Source organism: Haemaphysalis longicornis, unplaced genomic scaffold (assembly GCF_048455015.1).
Source record: "Haemaphysalis longicornis isolate Haplotype H1 unplaced genomic scaffold, Haemaphysalis longicornis Haplotype H1 scaffold_5, whole genome shotgun sequence".
NCBI classification, from domain to species: domain Eukaryota; kingdom Metazoa; phylum Arthropoda; class Arachnida; order Ixodida; family Ixodidae; genus Haemaphysalis; species Haemaphysalis longicornis.
Window position 1 is genome coordinate 79,389,155 of NW_027526385.1, and position 15,167 is coordinate 79,404,321.

General features: G+C 48.8%; 1 protein-coding gene across 2 annotated transcripts in view; it reads left to right on the forward strand.

The window, feature by feature from the left end:
• Positions 1-15,167, forward strand: part of LOC144138486 (protein rhomboid-like) — a 190,488-nt gene that overhangs the window by 40,745 nt on the left and 134,576 nt on the right. Inside the window, exon 1 of one of the 2 annotated variants that reach the window (XM_077670785.1) lies at positions 3,638-3,693. The exons of the other annotated variant lie outside the window; for it this stretch is intronic. Within the exon in view, the coding sequence (XP_077526911.1) occupies positions 3,655-3,693 (39 nt within the window). The 5' untranslated portion in view covers positions 3,638-3,654. Of the gene's footprint in view, positions 1-3,637; positions 3,694-15,167 lie in introns of those variants that run through there. 2 annotated transcript variants of the gene reach the window in all.

Consider the following 15,167-nt stretch of genomic DNA (forward strand, 5'->3'; position numbering starts at 1 on the left):
CTTCTCCCTTCGAAGAGCTCGTTGTGCTACGGTGCACAGCTGCGCTTCCGCAAACCGAGGCGGAAGAGGTAAACACGAGTTAAGAAACTTTGTTGCAGACAAGGGGGCGATGAAAGGATGATCAAACGCTACCGCGGGGGTGTGTATGCAAACAACCGTCTCTTTCTCTTACCGTTTTTCTCCCTCTCATTTTGTGTGCTCGCTGGAACCACTTAGGAGACCTGCAAAGTAGGCGTCTGTTTCAGGATTCGAGAGACATGGTAGGGCTCACTTAGCCGTAAGAGTTCCCTGTTTGAGGATGTTTGATAATTGGCGTGATCACTACAGATGACTTCGGACTTTAAATTTTAAAAGCTCAAATTGACGTTTCAAGGTGCCAAAGCTAAACTTGCCGCCATAAGGCGCACCGTATATGAAAAACGAGCGATCATTGCAGACGAAAATTGGTTTTTGCTTTGAACATTTCTTACGAGGCGGGGAGTAGGGTATGAGGGGTGCCTTGTACTTCGCAGTGCAGTTATACCATGCATGCATGGCCTTAATCAATCAACAGCTGAACACCTTTTCCACACCCTTTCAGCACCCTACCGAAAACCAAGGAAGTTGAAGTTGGTCAACACCCTCCCCCCCCCCCCCCCCCCCCCAAAAAAAAAAAAGGCGTAGGGCTACGAATAAGGGTGTTGAAATTCAAGAAAAAGGGTGAGATGGACTCCCAACACCCTTTTTCCACTTATACTACACCCATTTTGGCCAAAAGGGCGTAGAAAAGTTCAGTGTGTAGTTTGGGGTGGAAATGACGATTGGGATGCACATGTGACGCATGGATATCTGTCAATATTTTCTTTCTTGCTGTTATCCCTTCGTCTGGATATATGCGATAGTCGCGGCCGTCTGGATAGAAGCGATGGTCGCGGCCATCTTTTTCTGTGATCACGCCATAAACTTGTAGCATAGCAGCACACGATGGCGTGGCGGCGGTGGTGGCAAGGAAGGTGATAACGCAACAAAGCTTGCATTGAAGCAGAGAGCCCAGCTACGTTACTAAAAGGGATTGAAAGAAATAAATAGATACGGTAAAAAAAATGTGTGATGTTCTTGAGCTCGACATCCGCCTTTCGCCTGCTTTTGGATCAACGTTACTCGACCGCCTTGTGGTGTTGACGCCAATTTTGACCTCCAGAAATGTGTTTTTCTTGTCAGCCTCAGCTACCGTCTTAATTTTTATAGTACATGCCAAGTATTTTTATATTTTTCTTGCGCAATATTTGATACCTTGATTGCGATCTTCATGACTGAATCGTCAAATTACACTGCATGTCGTCTAGCTATAGGTGCAGCACGTCACTGATAGCTTACGTCGTGCTAGCGGAAAAAAAAACATGGCGAATTGCCGGCAGTTTGTGCAGTCGAGAATAGGGCCCCAGTCTAGTCACAGCTCCTCGCGCCTACGCAGCACGGCTCTCCAGGAGCCACGCGAAACGGCTATTAAGCGGCTCCGGCGCACCGTCAGACTTGGCTACTGCGCAACGGAGGCGCACAGCTGGGCACGCACCGGCGCCAGTGCGTCTGCCGCGGCTATGGCGTCACTCATCTGGAATGTGCACACCGGCGAATGTGCAGACTCAATTCTCTACACACCCGTACCCCAACTGGATTAATTTTTTTATCCTATCCAATCCAATCCAATCCAAATCTAATCCAATCCAAATTCAAATCCAATCCAATGCTCATCGCGCTTGCGCAGCACAGCCCTTCAAGGTCCACGCGAAATTGCTCAACCTCGGCCAGTGTAGCTTACGCTACAAAAAGAAAACTCCAGCGTTCGCCGTAATCGTGGCAACCCTTGCTGGGAACGAGAAAGACGCCATAGCGTAGGCTCCTCCAAGGAGATGTCCAATGGTTATCACTACCAAAATAAAGAAGGCAGCTCACACTTATAGCAACGATGATGGAGTAAGGTCTTTGCGACAGCGAAGAAGAAGCAAACCGGCTGCAATTGTGGACTTAAACCGTCTTGATGGTCGTCGAGGTAGCGTACAGCTTCGCTACCTTCAAGTCTTACGGGTTAGTGTGAGCTTCCTTCTTCTTCTTCTTTTTTTTTTTTTTTTTTTTTTTTTGCTGTTCAAGAAACTTCATCTTTTCCTCGCTGTTTTTCCAACTTCGGATCGATGCGCTTTTGCTATTCCCACAACTGTGAACTTTCAGATCACTCTGTTTGCGTCGCATATCCAGTGACACCATCGGGCCCCGGGTCGGTTTCAGTATCTTCATATAAAGACAGAATCATGTTCGTGGTAATAGCCTCATCAACACAAAGCAAGGACGTGGGAACAAGCATTTCGGAACAGATAGCCAGTGTCTGTGGGGCACAACACCGCTACACGGCGGCGCTCTGAGCTGGGAAAGCACCGACAGTTTTAAAGTGAAAGCTTTCTCAGCGGGACCACGGGCGTCTTGTCAGAAAACTAATGCATTTTCCCATAGACTGGTTGGTCGACCAAAAATCTCTGATAAGACCTCTGTACACACGGCGCATTGCGCGTGAAACAGGGCTTCCGTTGTGTCAAAACGGTTACTTGAGAATCGAGGAAGAAAAAACGGTTCTAGATAAGATTAATACACGCATCGATGACGAAGAAGGAGTACAATAGTATACCTGTATCTCATAAACCACGTATCGGTACAGGTTTAGATCGTTCGTATATGCGTGTACATAGTGCGCGAAAAATCGTCGCATGGTTTCCTTTTTCGTTTGAGATTTGGGCCTTCGTGTGTTTGACGATCGATGGAACGCACTTTCCTTGGATTGTACGAAGCTTCTGCACTTCTCTCAACTTTCTTCGGGAAGAGATGGTAATTTTTTTAAGCAACCTGGTGTGCAAGCAGCCGTGAGTACGCACACCCTCCTAATTTTTTAATAATGACGCGGCAGTGATGATCGATCAGAATGTCAGCGTCTTATCACGGTGTCCAGCGGCGAAATAGGGGAGAGTACGCGCACACGTTAAAATCCCTCTCCTGTTGTGTGAGCATCGTCTGCTGTGCTGTTGCTACGCTATGTCCCTCTGTTACTGTAACTGTCTGACTTTTCTTTGCGAGAAACCGAGGTGATTAGAAGCACACGTGTATCTCCAATGCGCGTTTATTTTTTCTCTCGTGTCACTTGCGCTGCACGTTCGTCAAGAACGTCTCGCTGCTTGGCTACTTTTTTCGGCTAGTTAAATGGCTTTCACAGATAAGAAAAGGAGGGGGCGTGTTGCACTAAGGAAAACAGCTTATCAGACGACACTCTAAATGCAGATAGTTTTATGCGCTTGCGCTTACTCTCGCCTATCTTGCCGCTGGACACAGTGATAAGGTGGTGACATGCCGATTGATCGTCGCTCCCGTGATATTATTAAGAATTTGGGAGGGTGAACATGCTCCGCTCGTTGTCAAGCCCCTGGAGGGTCCGTCAAACACTCCTTGCGTAGCGGCACCAACGCTTCCCACAGTTGCCAGCCGAAGCCCGCGAAATCGCCGAGATTTGGCGGAGCCTATCCGCCAGAGCGCAGGAATTCGCGGTCATCGACGGGGGTATAGGGCGGTACCAGTGCTCGCCGGCAGGGGAGTTCTCACTTGTCGCTGGCCCGTCGAAGGCCGCGGAAGGGCAGTATGTCCTCGGAAGAAGGAGCACATGGGACGCAAGCAGCTGTGAGTACACATGCTAAGTGCGGTGCCAAGCCGTACAGGGTTGCAAAGTTGTAAAGTAGGCGGCGACCTTCGGAGTAGCTGCCTTCAGCTCCACGATGAAAACATGGACCAGATACTGAACGTTCCTGAGTTAAAAAAACATTCTAGCAACGGTGTTCCTCGAACCCTGTGCCCACCTAGGAGCATAACCTGGATGCAAAAAGGGATTTCAGGTTAGGTCAGGTCAAGTAAATTTTATTATCACTTGCTACGTAAAAAACGTGTATAGATTCCTGGGAGGGTGGTGCCAACACCTTCACGTCAGACGGCAGCCAGGAGTCCGTGGGCCTTAGTGGCGTCGTCCGCCAGCTTTGACTTGTTCTTGTCGAGTTGCTTGGTCGCCGAGCAAATCCGCCTCCCGGAGCGTTTTCGAGGGCTAGCCCACACCATGTGCTCTAGGTAAGAAGAACTTCCGCACCGTTTACAAGATCCGGAGTATGGGCACGTTGCGCTGGTGTTTGCCCCGCAAGCAGCAGCGGCAATTTATATATCCTGGTGGTTTGAGGCGTCCATTCTACTGTGAAAGCTGCCGCGTTAATCACGGCCTCTGTTGTTAGCATTCAATTTACGCAAATGGCAGCGCCCTGCCTGAGATTCCAACAGCGATGATTATCAAGAGTCAAGCTACGGCCGCCCACAAAAAAAAAAAAAAAAGGCATATACGGTATACAAAAGCCGAAAGATGCAAACAGCTTAAGTGGCTCAGGTGATAAGACGTGAGACACTGCTACTGTAACCGAACAATCAGGTTGTAGATAATTTAAAAAAGGCAAGGAGGAAAAGATGCATTCATAACGGCCGCTTTACACCTTGTCTCAGGGTCATCCTCGTAGACTGTCCGCACTGCACGATGCAGGAAGTGGGTGATTACAGGTCGAGAACTCGGCACTTATTCATCGATGCCCTAGCGATGCACATGCAGCTTGCTGGATTGGAGCCTCCGCCGTAAAACAGATGGTCTCTCTTTTTTTTTTTTTTTGCCTGTTCAGAGCAGCTTTAATCAGCTCCGTATTTTATTTGCCCATAGAACGTCTATGGCGGGAGAAGTTTTGGGCTGCTGGGAGCTGCTCAGAGCTGCTCTAAGTAGGCAAGAAAAGAGAGTGTGCCGCTGGATAAAGGAGACAGCCCAGTTGATAAGTTGCGTAATATCTCGGTAGATGATAAGCCTGTTGACCAGGCAGATGACCAGATGAACCCCCCCCCCCCCCCACCTCTTCCGTGTTGACTTGCTCAAGATCTTCATCGAGGTCAGTCCGGTGGCCGAACTTTCTAACCTCTCATCGTTTTTCAGCAACACAAGAAGAAAAGGCGAGTCTTCGTTTTATTGCCCCTTGACGACTTAAAGGAGCACTGACACCAATTTTCGGCGTTAATATTATTGCACAGTTCGCTTCCTTCACTCAACAGAATACCCTGGCTGAAATATGAGCGGCCTGCGACGCGAATAAGATAGTTTGCAATTGGATCTCATTTATCGCCCCGACGGAGCAGCGCGCGGAGCGACACTCAGCAAATGGACATCAGCGTGACATCACTACAGGAGAGGAAAAAGAAGTGACGCGACAGCGCTCGTCAAAAACTCGTGACGTCACTTCACGCGCGCGGCCCCACGAGCGGCGAGCGGGCGCAACACCCTCTCAAGCGGGTCCCGGTGACGCCCGCACAAAGCGGTGAGGTCACGCAGGGAGTCTGTCATATGCGCCGTTCGGGATGAAAGCGCGGGAATTTGAAACAAACGATTTTCAGGCCGTTCAATGTAATTAACTATCGCGCGCTGAAGTATTTGAAGTGCTGTTTCAGGTTGGTCAGACCATTGGGCATCGATAAAAGCAATAAAAGTGTAACATAACATTTTCGTGTCAGTGCTCCTTTAAGAGTATGCAATGCCAGAAGCAGGGACCAACTTAGATTAACGAGGATTTCATGTCTAGCCAACAGTAATCGTGGAACGGCGAGGGAGGCACCAACCGGGTGACCAAAAATTGTCGACAATCGCGTTCATTCCGGTGTCAAAGGGATTGTGCAACACATCCCAAGAACGCTTTCTACTCTTTCCTTCGTCTGGAAGCACTGCGAACGCTTTAGTTATTGCCAGAGCGGAGCGGCACTGCGTGATTTGTTCGTCGCAGCAGATGAGCCTTTCATTTCTTCTTTAATCTTGTGGCTTTATTCTTAAAGTGGCTATCGAATGCGTTCGCTGCTGCAACTGAAGGAAAACCTGCCAGTAGCCTCTACACCGCTGTAATGACGTAATTATAGCGGTCGAAGAACGCCAATACCGGGAAAGAGAGCGAAATCTTTTGAGCAAGTTTCTAAGTTATGTGATCGGCTTGGAGGAGTAATTTTTGGCTGAGGTACTTCACGACCCCCTAATATACGTACTGGATGTGTTGGTTGACTATGTTTTGCAAGCAGTTAATATTTCGAAAAACGTCGAAGAAAGTGTTGCGGGGCCCCTCTAAACAGAGGCATGACGAAATCACTACGTCACATATAATCCATCCCGCAGATTGTACAGGGAACGAAGGATGAGCGCGAGTTTAGTAGCTTCACCCGGAGCGAGGTCCACACTTCAAAATTTCGGTGACGTTCCTCACTAACCACTTCATCAACCACACAATGCTCCTCCCTTCACCAATCGTATAACGTTCCCATCTAGATCGTGAAGCAGGAATTCTTGCGAATCCTACTAGATTCATAACATGATCAAGAAATCGGAGAGAGGTCAGACCTGCTGCGCCCGAAACGAGCTTATAGGTCCGAAGACACCTATGCTTTTCTTAATTACTGTCCAATTGAACTCCTGCGAAGCCTTGCTTTCGCCCCGCGTTCTCGAAGTGCAATTCGCCCTCTTGCCATTTGAGAGAAAAGCGGACTCTCGCTATAAGTCGAACTCGGTGGTGTCAAATGTCACGGTTAAGCCGAAAAACCCTTTTGCTCTCTTTCAGCGTGCACATTAGAAAAAAAAAAAAAGTCCGCTCAAGACGAATTTATGATAATACGAACAAATTTTCGCAGTCCCTTCGAGTTCGTCTTAACAAGAGTTTGCTGCATTTGCCTTGTGACCTGATTCCGTCTTACGCTTTCGAATGGCTTCGATCTGTTTCCTAAACGTTTCGCCACTGCTCTTTTCTGCCGTCATCTATTGGGAGAGTTTACACTGATGCCGGATTTCGCAGCCCGTCTGTTCGACTACTTGGTTGCGTTCTTCAGCGACCTTACTTCATCTGCCGAGTATAGGAAAAAATTAGCAGTGGCTTAGCTCGGCTATGCCAGGATATACGTAGCGTGAGCTAAGGTTCAGCTGGTTATTCTTAGGTTTCCTGGTTGTCTAGGATTAGCTGAATAGCATGCTTACTACTGCTAAAACGATTTCCAATCCAATCCAGTCGCGGTGGTGGCGGCGGCTCCGGTGCGCCAGCTGTGCGCCGTGAGACGTCACTGCTCCTCGCGCATGCGCAGCACGGCTCTCCAGGAGGCACGCGAAACTGCTCAACCTCGGCCAGTGTAGCTCGCGCTACAAACCTTTTGCCTCGGCTAAGTTAAAGCGCATGCTATGAAATGGTTCGTTCTATGGAACACTCGAAGAACACGCGGCCTACGAGCCGTTTCCCTGTTACGGACGCCACCGGCCATCTGTTGCCTTCGCAGTAAAGGTCATTTCCAGGGACCCCCTTTGACTTTGAAGACACGGCCGCGATATGTCTTTGTCTTCAGAGGTGAAAAGGTCATTTCCAGGGACACCTTTGACTTCGAAGACACGGTTACGATGTCTTTGTCTTCAGAGGTGACCCATGGGCGTCGCGATGTCTGGCATACCACGAGAGAAGCGTCGGTCCTCCGCAGGCGGCCGCCACCACCACCAGCGCAGCCGTAGAAGCGTCTCGGAGAGATCCGGCCCCGTTTGAAGGAGAAGTTTTCGTCCGAAGAACAAACGCCGCCAGCCAGCAGCAGGTTGTTGGGCGAGGCCCTCGGTTTTCTTGTTCGGCGGCCGACGGACGGACCTCTGATGTGCGGCCGCGATGGCCGCCGCACTCGAGGAGGCGGCGTCGACGGGGGGCAGCGGTCTCGTCGTCCGACCGCGCCCCTGGCTCTGGGTCAGCGGGGACGTGGGAAAAATGCCGCCACCGACGCCCGTGCTCCTGCCGCCGCCGATCTCGGCCTCTCTCCTCCGCCGCCGCCGAGGTCGACTTTCTTTTCTTGTGCTTCTTCTCCGGTGCTTCGTTTTCTCCGACGAGGCCGTTCGCCGCTCCGTCGCTGCAGCACTGATGCTTAGTCGCGTGTTTGTCGCTACTCTTCTTTTCGGAAGTTTTGAGAAGCGAACTTTTCGATCGGCGCGCTGCCCTGGAGGTCCTTCCTAAGTGTCAGCCCAGGAGATCAGATCCGTCTAGGAGATATTACAGGCGCGAGTACATCGTCGCCTCTGCGGATTGTCGCGGACGCTACAAAGGGGTAGTAATCGTTCGAACTTGTTTCTCAGCTATCTACTGCTCGCGCACCCACATCAGTGACATTTCGATCGAACAACTCTGACAACGCTGTGAAACACTGGACGGGTTTTAGCGGCATGTCCACAGAAACGAAAAGAAGGAATGGCATCGGGCTCTTTAATTCCGCCCATCTCTACGACCACCGTCTCCTCTAATGAACAGCTTGACGTTAATCGCCGGGAATAACCTCACCGGACAACAACCGCCCAGCACGGTGCATTGTTAACTCACGGTGGCAACAGGTTGGCATGCACTGCGCAGGCGCAGTGCACGCGGCCAGGCACCTATGCGGGGCGCTTAGCGCACGCGAGAGGTGCTTGGCGGACGTCGGCGCTGCGTGAGGTCTCCATCTCGGGCGGCGGCGGCTCTTCTCCGACCGAGGGGCACGCCCCCCTCCCTCCCCCTCCCGGGCGGAGTGAAGATCGAGGGGGAGAAACGAGACCGCTGCCAGTCTGAGCGGCGCCGAACGGCCGTCGCCGGGTGCCCCTTTTTTGGGCGGGGGTGGTCGTATAGGTGCGGCACAATATATATATATATATATATATATATATATATATATATATATATATAATATATATATATATATATATATATATATATATATATATATATATATATATATATATATATATATATATATATATATATATATATATATATATATATATATATATATATATATAAAAATAGAGGGTAGGCAGTCAAGAGAGCCAAGGAAAGCAAAGGGAAAATATGGAAATATGGTAGGTCATGTTATTATCATTGCAACAAACTGTTTTTCAAGAGAGAGAAAAACATGCCCGCCAGGTGGGATCCGAACCCACGACCTTCAGAATACGTTCCTGATGCGATGACCCACTAGTCTACTGACGGGGCTGTGCTCCCCTCCACTTTTTCGGGTATTTATGTTGAGGTGATTGTGTCCTGCACTTGGGTAGGGGGGGGGGGGGGTATAGCCAGCGCCACTCCGACTACTCGAGGTAAAGGAGGCCTTCATTTTACCCCCTGGCCGTGGCTGGAGCGTCTACAGCATAAGCGAGAGTGGTCGACCGGCGTTGAACTCTCACCTACCTATGGCACCAAGACTGCCAGAGCAGAGACCCTCGCTATGCATGTAGCGAATCAGAATATGAAATGAGGGGCTCGTTGAATTAAGACATAAATAAGGGTAGGCGGTCAAGAGAGCCAAGGAAAGCAAGGGCAAGCCAAGAAAGCATAGCGAGGGTATTTATGGGGAAACGCTCTTCTAAAAATGCTTTTAAACACTACTCGTAAAGTTGGCTTTCTTTCAGTATGCGTATATTTGCAGTGAAGCGTACTTTCCGAGCCTCAACGGGATTGTTTTTGGAAGGCACGCCGATTGGTCTGGAAACTTGGGTTGCTTCCAGTTGGCATCTATCGCTGTGAAAATGGGCTTTTCTACGAAATCTCGACGCGAGTATAGGCATGCATCTTAACCTAAGTGTTTTCTTTTTTTTTTTTTTTTTGCGCCCGCGCGTTAAACCAGAATTTGAATTTTCTTGAACGATTCATCCTTAATTTAACGAAGTCTCCGGAACCCGCGAATTGTTTCGTTAAAGAACTTGGTAAATCGCTTTTCTTTGAATTTAGGTTCAACTGTGTATCTAGCAGAGATCCCATCCCATATGCGCGTAGTTTCAATCGCAGGGGCAACGCAGTCCAATACCTCCAGACCCCACACCACACTCCAAGAAAATCCTATGGTTCAGCTTCACCACATACACTTCATTGGGCAACTGGTGCAGCCAATAAGGAAATTTCGGTGAATGGCGATGTAGGGCATACGATTTGGCTCTAAAATTCACTTTGTATGAATGCAAGCATGACGTTTGGCATAGCGTAGCGCAGATCACATTTTTCATCCAAGTGGTTTGCACGTTGCTATAACTCTCCGAATTTGTTTTGTTGGCGGCATGAATTGGTACTGACGTACATTGTGAGGCAGCTGAACCACGCTATTGCCCTAGAGTGTAGAGGGGATGGATGTATGGATGACTTTATTATGGGAGGAGGCCAATAGGCCCTGTTGGGGTACATGGGAAAAAGGGTAGGGGAAGATGGTTCATATAAAGTCTTCACTGCACTGTGAGGGTTCACTTAGCACGGTATGCACATTTGAAGTTGTGGCGAGGACACTCTAATACGACCATGATCGGGATGTGCAACATGAGCCATTCAGGAGCCACAAAGGGTGCTTTTCGGTGGCCATATTTTCTGTAAAATTTGGGGGTTGTTTCTGGCGTTTTGGACATTTTCTTCAGAAGTCATCGGGCGTACTTGCGTTGTAAGGAACTGGTCGCGGTCAGTCGAGTAAGCTGAACAAGCCCAGATGAGGTGGAAAAGGTTCGGTGTATTGTTGCTGCCACAGTAGGGGCACCGAGGACTAGCAAGGTGCCTATGCGTTGTCCATTTGGAGATGACGTCCGGAGTGTAGGCCGAGTCAGCGTAGACTTTGTTAGCGAAAATTTCTCCTGTTCTTGGCAGGGACTGCAGAGGAGCAAGAAAACCAGGTGGTGAGGCGTCGGCAAGCCGTTGCCGGCTGAGGTTCTTAATTCGACGGTATTTTTGCTGCCACTCCATTTCGCATGCATGTTGGGGCTCAGGTCTTTCTTGGATGGACGCGGGAACCATGGGAGGATTGCGTAAACACTCCCGGGCAGCATTATGCGCCGAATGGTTTACGTCCGCTCCATATGTGTGAGCAGGAGTCCAGACCAGGCGTATGTTGAACCCTTCGTGAGTGAGGTCGCGAATTTTGTAAATTCGCGAAAATCACAAAACGTGTACCCATGTCTTGAAGTGTGCATGTGAACTATGGTTGTCTTCAACTTTGCGTATGAACCCCTAATTTGATTAAGTGATTTGTAATTAATCTTGAGCGAAATTGTATATAGTTTACAGCCAAGCGGTATGCCACTACTCCCAGAGACTCCAAATGAGTAGTTGGAAGAAAAATGCAAGTAAATTTGAAGTAATTAAGAGTGATTTCAAGTTTTTTCAACTAATGTATAGCAGCAAACTCCGTCATTACGAGTAATTACCGGTGATAACAGAGAGGGTCTGCTAAACTCCAGCTTAATAAGTGATTCTAAAAAATACAAAGCACATTTAAAAAATTGAAGCAATCCACCGATATTTGAACACTTCCAAGGAATTCCAAGTAAAAGCAGGTAATTCCAAGTTAGTGGAGGTAATTTCACCCAGCTACAAGAAATTCCAACTAATTCCACAACAGTTTCACGTAACTTGAATTGATTACTCTTAACTGCGAGCAATTTAAAGCAATTCTGCGTGCAATTCTTCCTAATCAAACAATGCTTCACGTTTCAATACAATCATTCGAGATAAAATCTACCCTTGATTTCTCTCTCTTTCTCTATCACACTCTCTCTCTCTTCTCTCTTACCTCCCTCTACATCTCTCTCTCCCTCTACATCCCTCTTTCCCTCTTCTATATTTTTGCTCCCTCTCTCGTCTCCTTTCTCTTTTTCCTCCCTCCCGCTCTCTATCACTCCCTTTCGAGGTTCTCTATCTCTTTCCTCCCTGCCTCTATCTTCTCGTTTTCCTCCCTCCAGCTCTCTATCACTCTCTCTCGCTCTTCTCTCTGTCTCGTCCCTCTACCTCTCTATCACTGTCTCTCTACATCCCTCTTTTCCTCTTCTGTTTATTTCCTCCCTCTCTCATCCCTCTCTATACTCCCTCCAGCTCTCTATCACTCTCACTCTCTCTAAATCCCTCTTCTCCTCTTTTGTTTCTCTCTCTCTCTCTCTCTCTCTCTCTCTCTCTCTCTCTCTCTCTCTCTCTCTCTCTCTCTCTCTCTCTCTCTCCTCTCTCTCTCTCTCTCTCTCTCTCTCTCTCTCTCTCCTCTCTCTCTCTCCTCTCTCTCTCTCTCTCTCTCTCTCTCTCTGTCCTGCAGTGACATTAAAGGCGCATACGCGCAGTGCCGGTCAACCGTCAGAAATGAATCCTCTCGGTCCGCGGGAAGCGCCTCCCGTCTGCTTACTGTTCTTGTTCTTTTTCTTTTTTTTTTCTCTCTCTCTCTCTCTCTCTCTCTTTCTCGAGGCAGAGTAGAGTATATCTGAGAGGAGCAGCAGCGGCGATTGTCATCTCGCCTCCGGCGTCATCCGCGGCGTCGGTGGCCCGGTTTCTTTTTTCGGCGTGGACTCGCATCTCGGCACCCGCGGCCGTATAACTCCGTCCGCATCGCCAGGGCGAGGCTCTTTGGTCGCGCATGGCGTCTTCTGTTGTCTCCTCCGCGGGCGAAACTCCCCGGGCCTGCATGGTCGGCCGAGTGACGTCCCCTTTATTTACACCGAGGTCGGCAGCCTCTCAGTGGAGCAGCGTTTAATTCGTGCGGACCGTTTTGTGATGCCGCGAGCGTTGTTGCGGTTCTGGTTATCGGAGATTTGGGATCGGCGTCTGCGCCTTCGCCCCAGCGGCCTCTCAATTATCAGCTCCTCACGCGTAAGCATCACTGACGTCACAAGCGCACTTAACGTTAACGTTAACGTTACTCTTCAAGTTATTGCTGCCCTGTGCATCGCTCAGAATGTTGCGAAGGCGGTACCAATTTTTTAAGAAACTGCAAATGGTAGCTGACAACGTTAAAAAGTGATAAACTGCGTTAGAATGGTGGTTTGGGCTAGTTGGTGGTGCATACTGAAATTCGAAACAGCGCAAAAAGACGGGACAAGGAAACGACGACACAAGGCACTGACTTGTGTCGTCGTTTCCTTGTCCCGTCTTTTTGCGCTGTTTCGAATTTCAGTCAAAAAGTAAGACATTTAGGATCGGAACCTGTACGGGTTCCTCGTTCACAATCCGAAACGACTTACTTTTCGCCTGTTTCTTCAAACTATTCCCGACCAGACGAGCTTTTGTCGAACTAGTACCGTGTTTTTACATCAAGCGATAGCTGTCAATAGTTTACAGTAAGGGACAGTTTTTTTCAATGTGTGTCCGTTACCGGGTGTCCTTTGCCAGTATCACGGCGCTTGCGCGGTCTTGCACATTATGGAAAAAAAATGGTTCAGAAGCTCTGAAGGTTCGAATATCCGAAACCAGGACCCCACCGTCTCTGAGGCGGGAACCATTATCACTCCGTTACAAGTATTTTTTTTTTTTTTTTTCAGAAACAGTATTGATTAAGCTACAAAGCAATGTAAAGTAATGATATCTACCAGAACTATTTAAGACGACTATGCACGCATAAAGACGCCTTGTACTTAGGGTGCTTGTAAAAATATAGTTTATTTCTTGTTTTCTTTATATATATACATAACGGTGCGCTGAACGTAATTACTTATTGATAAAAAGTTGCAATGACTGGTTTTTAATTGACGTTCTGTGGTGTCTTTGAACATGGCGGAAAAAAAAATTATACGTGCTTGTAGGTTTGGCGGCAATTCCCGATCAACACGCTGAAAATGCACGCCGTTCTGCTCCAGAGCTATGCCCGTATGTGCATGACATGTGGCAGATATCCACACGAAGGGATTGGCCAAAAATTTTAAGGCCACTACTTACTGGCTTATGTGCAGTATCATGCCCCAGGCCAAAACCCACATATGCACAAACGTGGCGCGTCTTGATGCTTTCGTTGTAACCTTTTCACGAAGCACGAAACCATACGTTTTGAGCCATCTTCCCCTGCAGGTTTCAATATAGTAATTGCTGCTACCGCCCCAGCCTTATGCCTCGGACGCCCATACCTCCTTTCCTACCGAAATTCAGTTCATGCTTGTAGGCCTATATTCTCGCTTTCTAACCGCTAATTCAATTAACGGCCCCGATTTCAGCTTCAGACAACTGAAACACGCTACTTAATTGCCACCGAAGGCCTTCTTGATTTCGACCTGAGTTGTTGAAATCGGAAATTAAATTGACCGCTACCCACATCACCGTGTCGCCTTCTGGCGCTCTTGTGGAGGTTCGCAGTTGTCGAACAAGCGTTTGTTGATTCGCGAACGCGATTTCCACCCGATGGGCACTCGCGTTTCGCTCTGATTAACCACTCAGTGCAGTCTGGGTGCAGAGTTAGCGCTCCACGTTCCCCCACCCGAAAACGTCACTCAGGGTCTCTCCCCGGACAGGAAGCCCGGCTACGCAGCTTAGTCAGCTTTGCTTGTTCGTTTCGCTCGGGTTTTACTGGCTTCCGGGAACAGCGAGAAAAATTATCGGCGGCAAAAAAGAAAGATTGTGAGCTGTTCACACACAAGAGATGGAGGTGGGTGGGAGGCGGAAAGCAAAAAAGATCAGTGGAGCGCTAAACAGATAGCCTCCACGGTCGGTCTCCCGCTGTTGTCGTCGCCCCCCACATACCTGTCGCCACCGGTCAGTCTCTTTATTCCTTCTTTCTCCCGCTCCGTGGGTCTCTGCTTAAGCGGTGGCGGTGGAGCGTTTGATGTGCGCAGGTTCCGCGTAAAGAGCCGTAAAAATTTGCCGCCTCGGAAGACGGGACGCGCGCGCTTTTCCGTTCCGCCGGTTCTGGCGGACTGCTTCTGAGGAGCGGCTTTTGCTTGGTCAACGGGGAATGCGCGTGACCGCCTCTCGGGCTTCCGCTATTTATTCTTCTAATGCCGGGGGCGTTACTTGTGTGCTTGTCAACATTCTCTTCTTTTTTCCCATCTCTCTTTCCCCACGTTCCGGCATTTTATTTTTATTTTTTACCTAACTTTTCGGCGTCGGCCGTCGGATACCGGAGTTGTGCACTATAAGCGAGCAATGACACTTGTTGATGTCTAGTCACTCCCACTATGAGATTCAATGCACATTGTTACCCGTGCAGTGCTGTCTCGATAGAAGGCGCAGCGCTTTTGTTGAGCACTTGCAATGAATGAATGAATGAATGAATGAATGAATGAATGAATGAATGAATGAATGAAACGGCCGCTCTAGAGATAACAGTTATGATGCCTTAGGAGG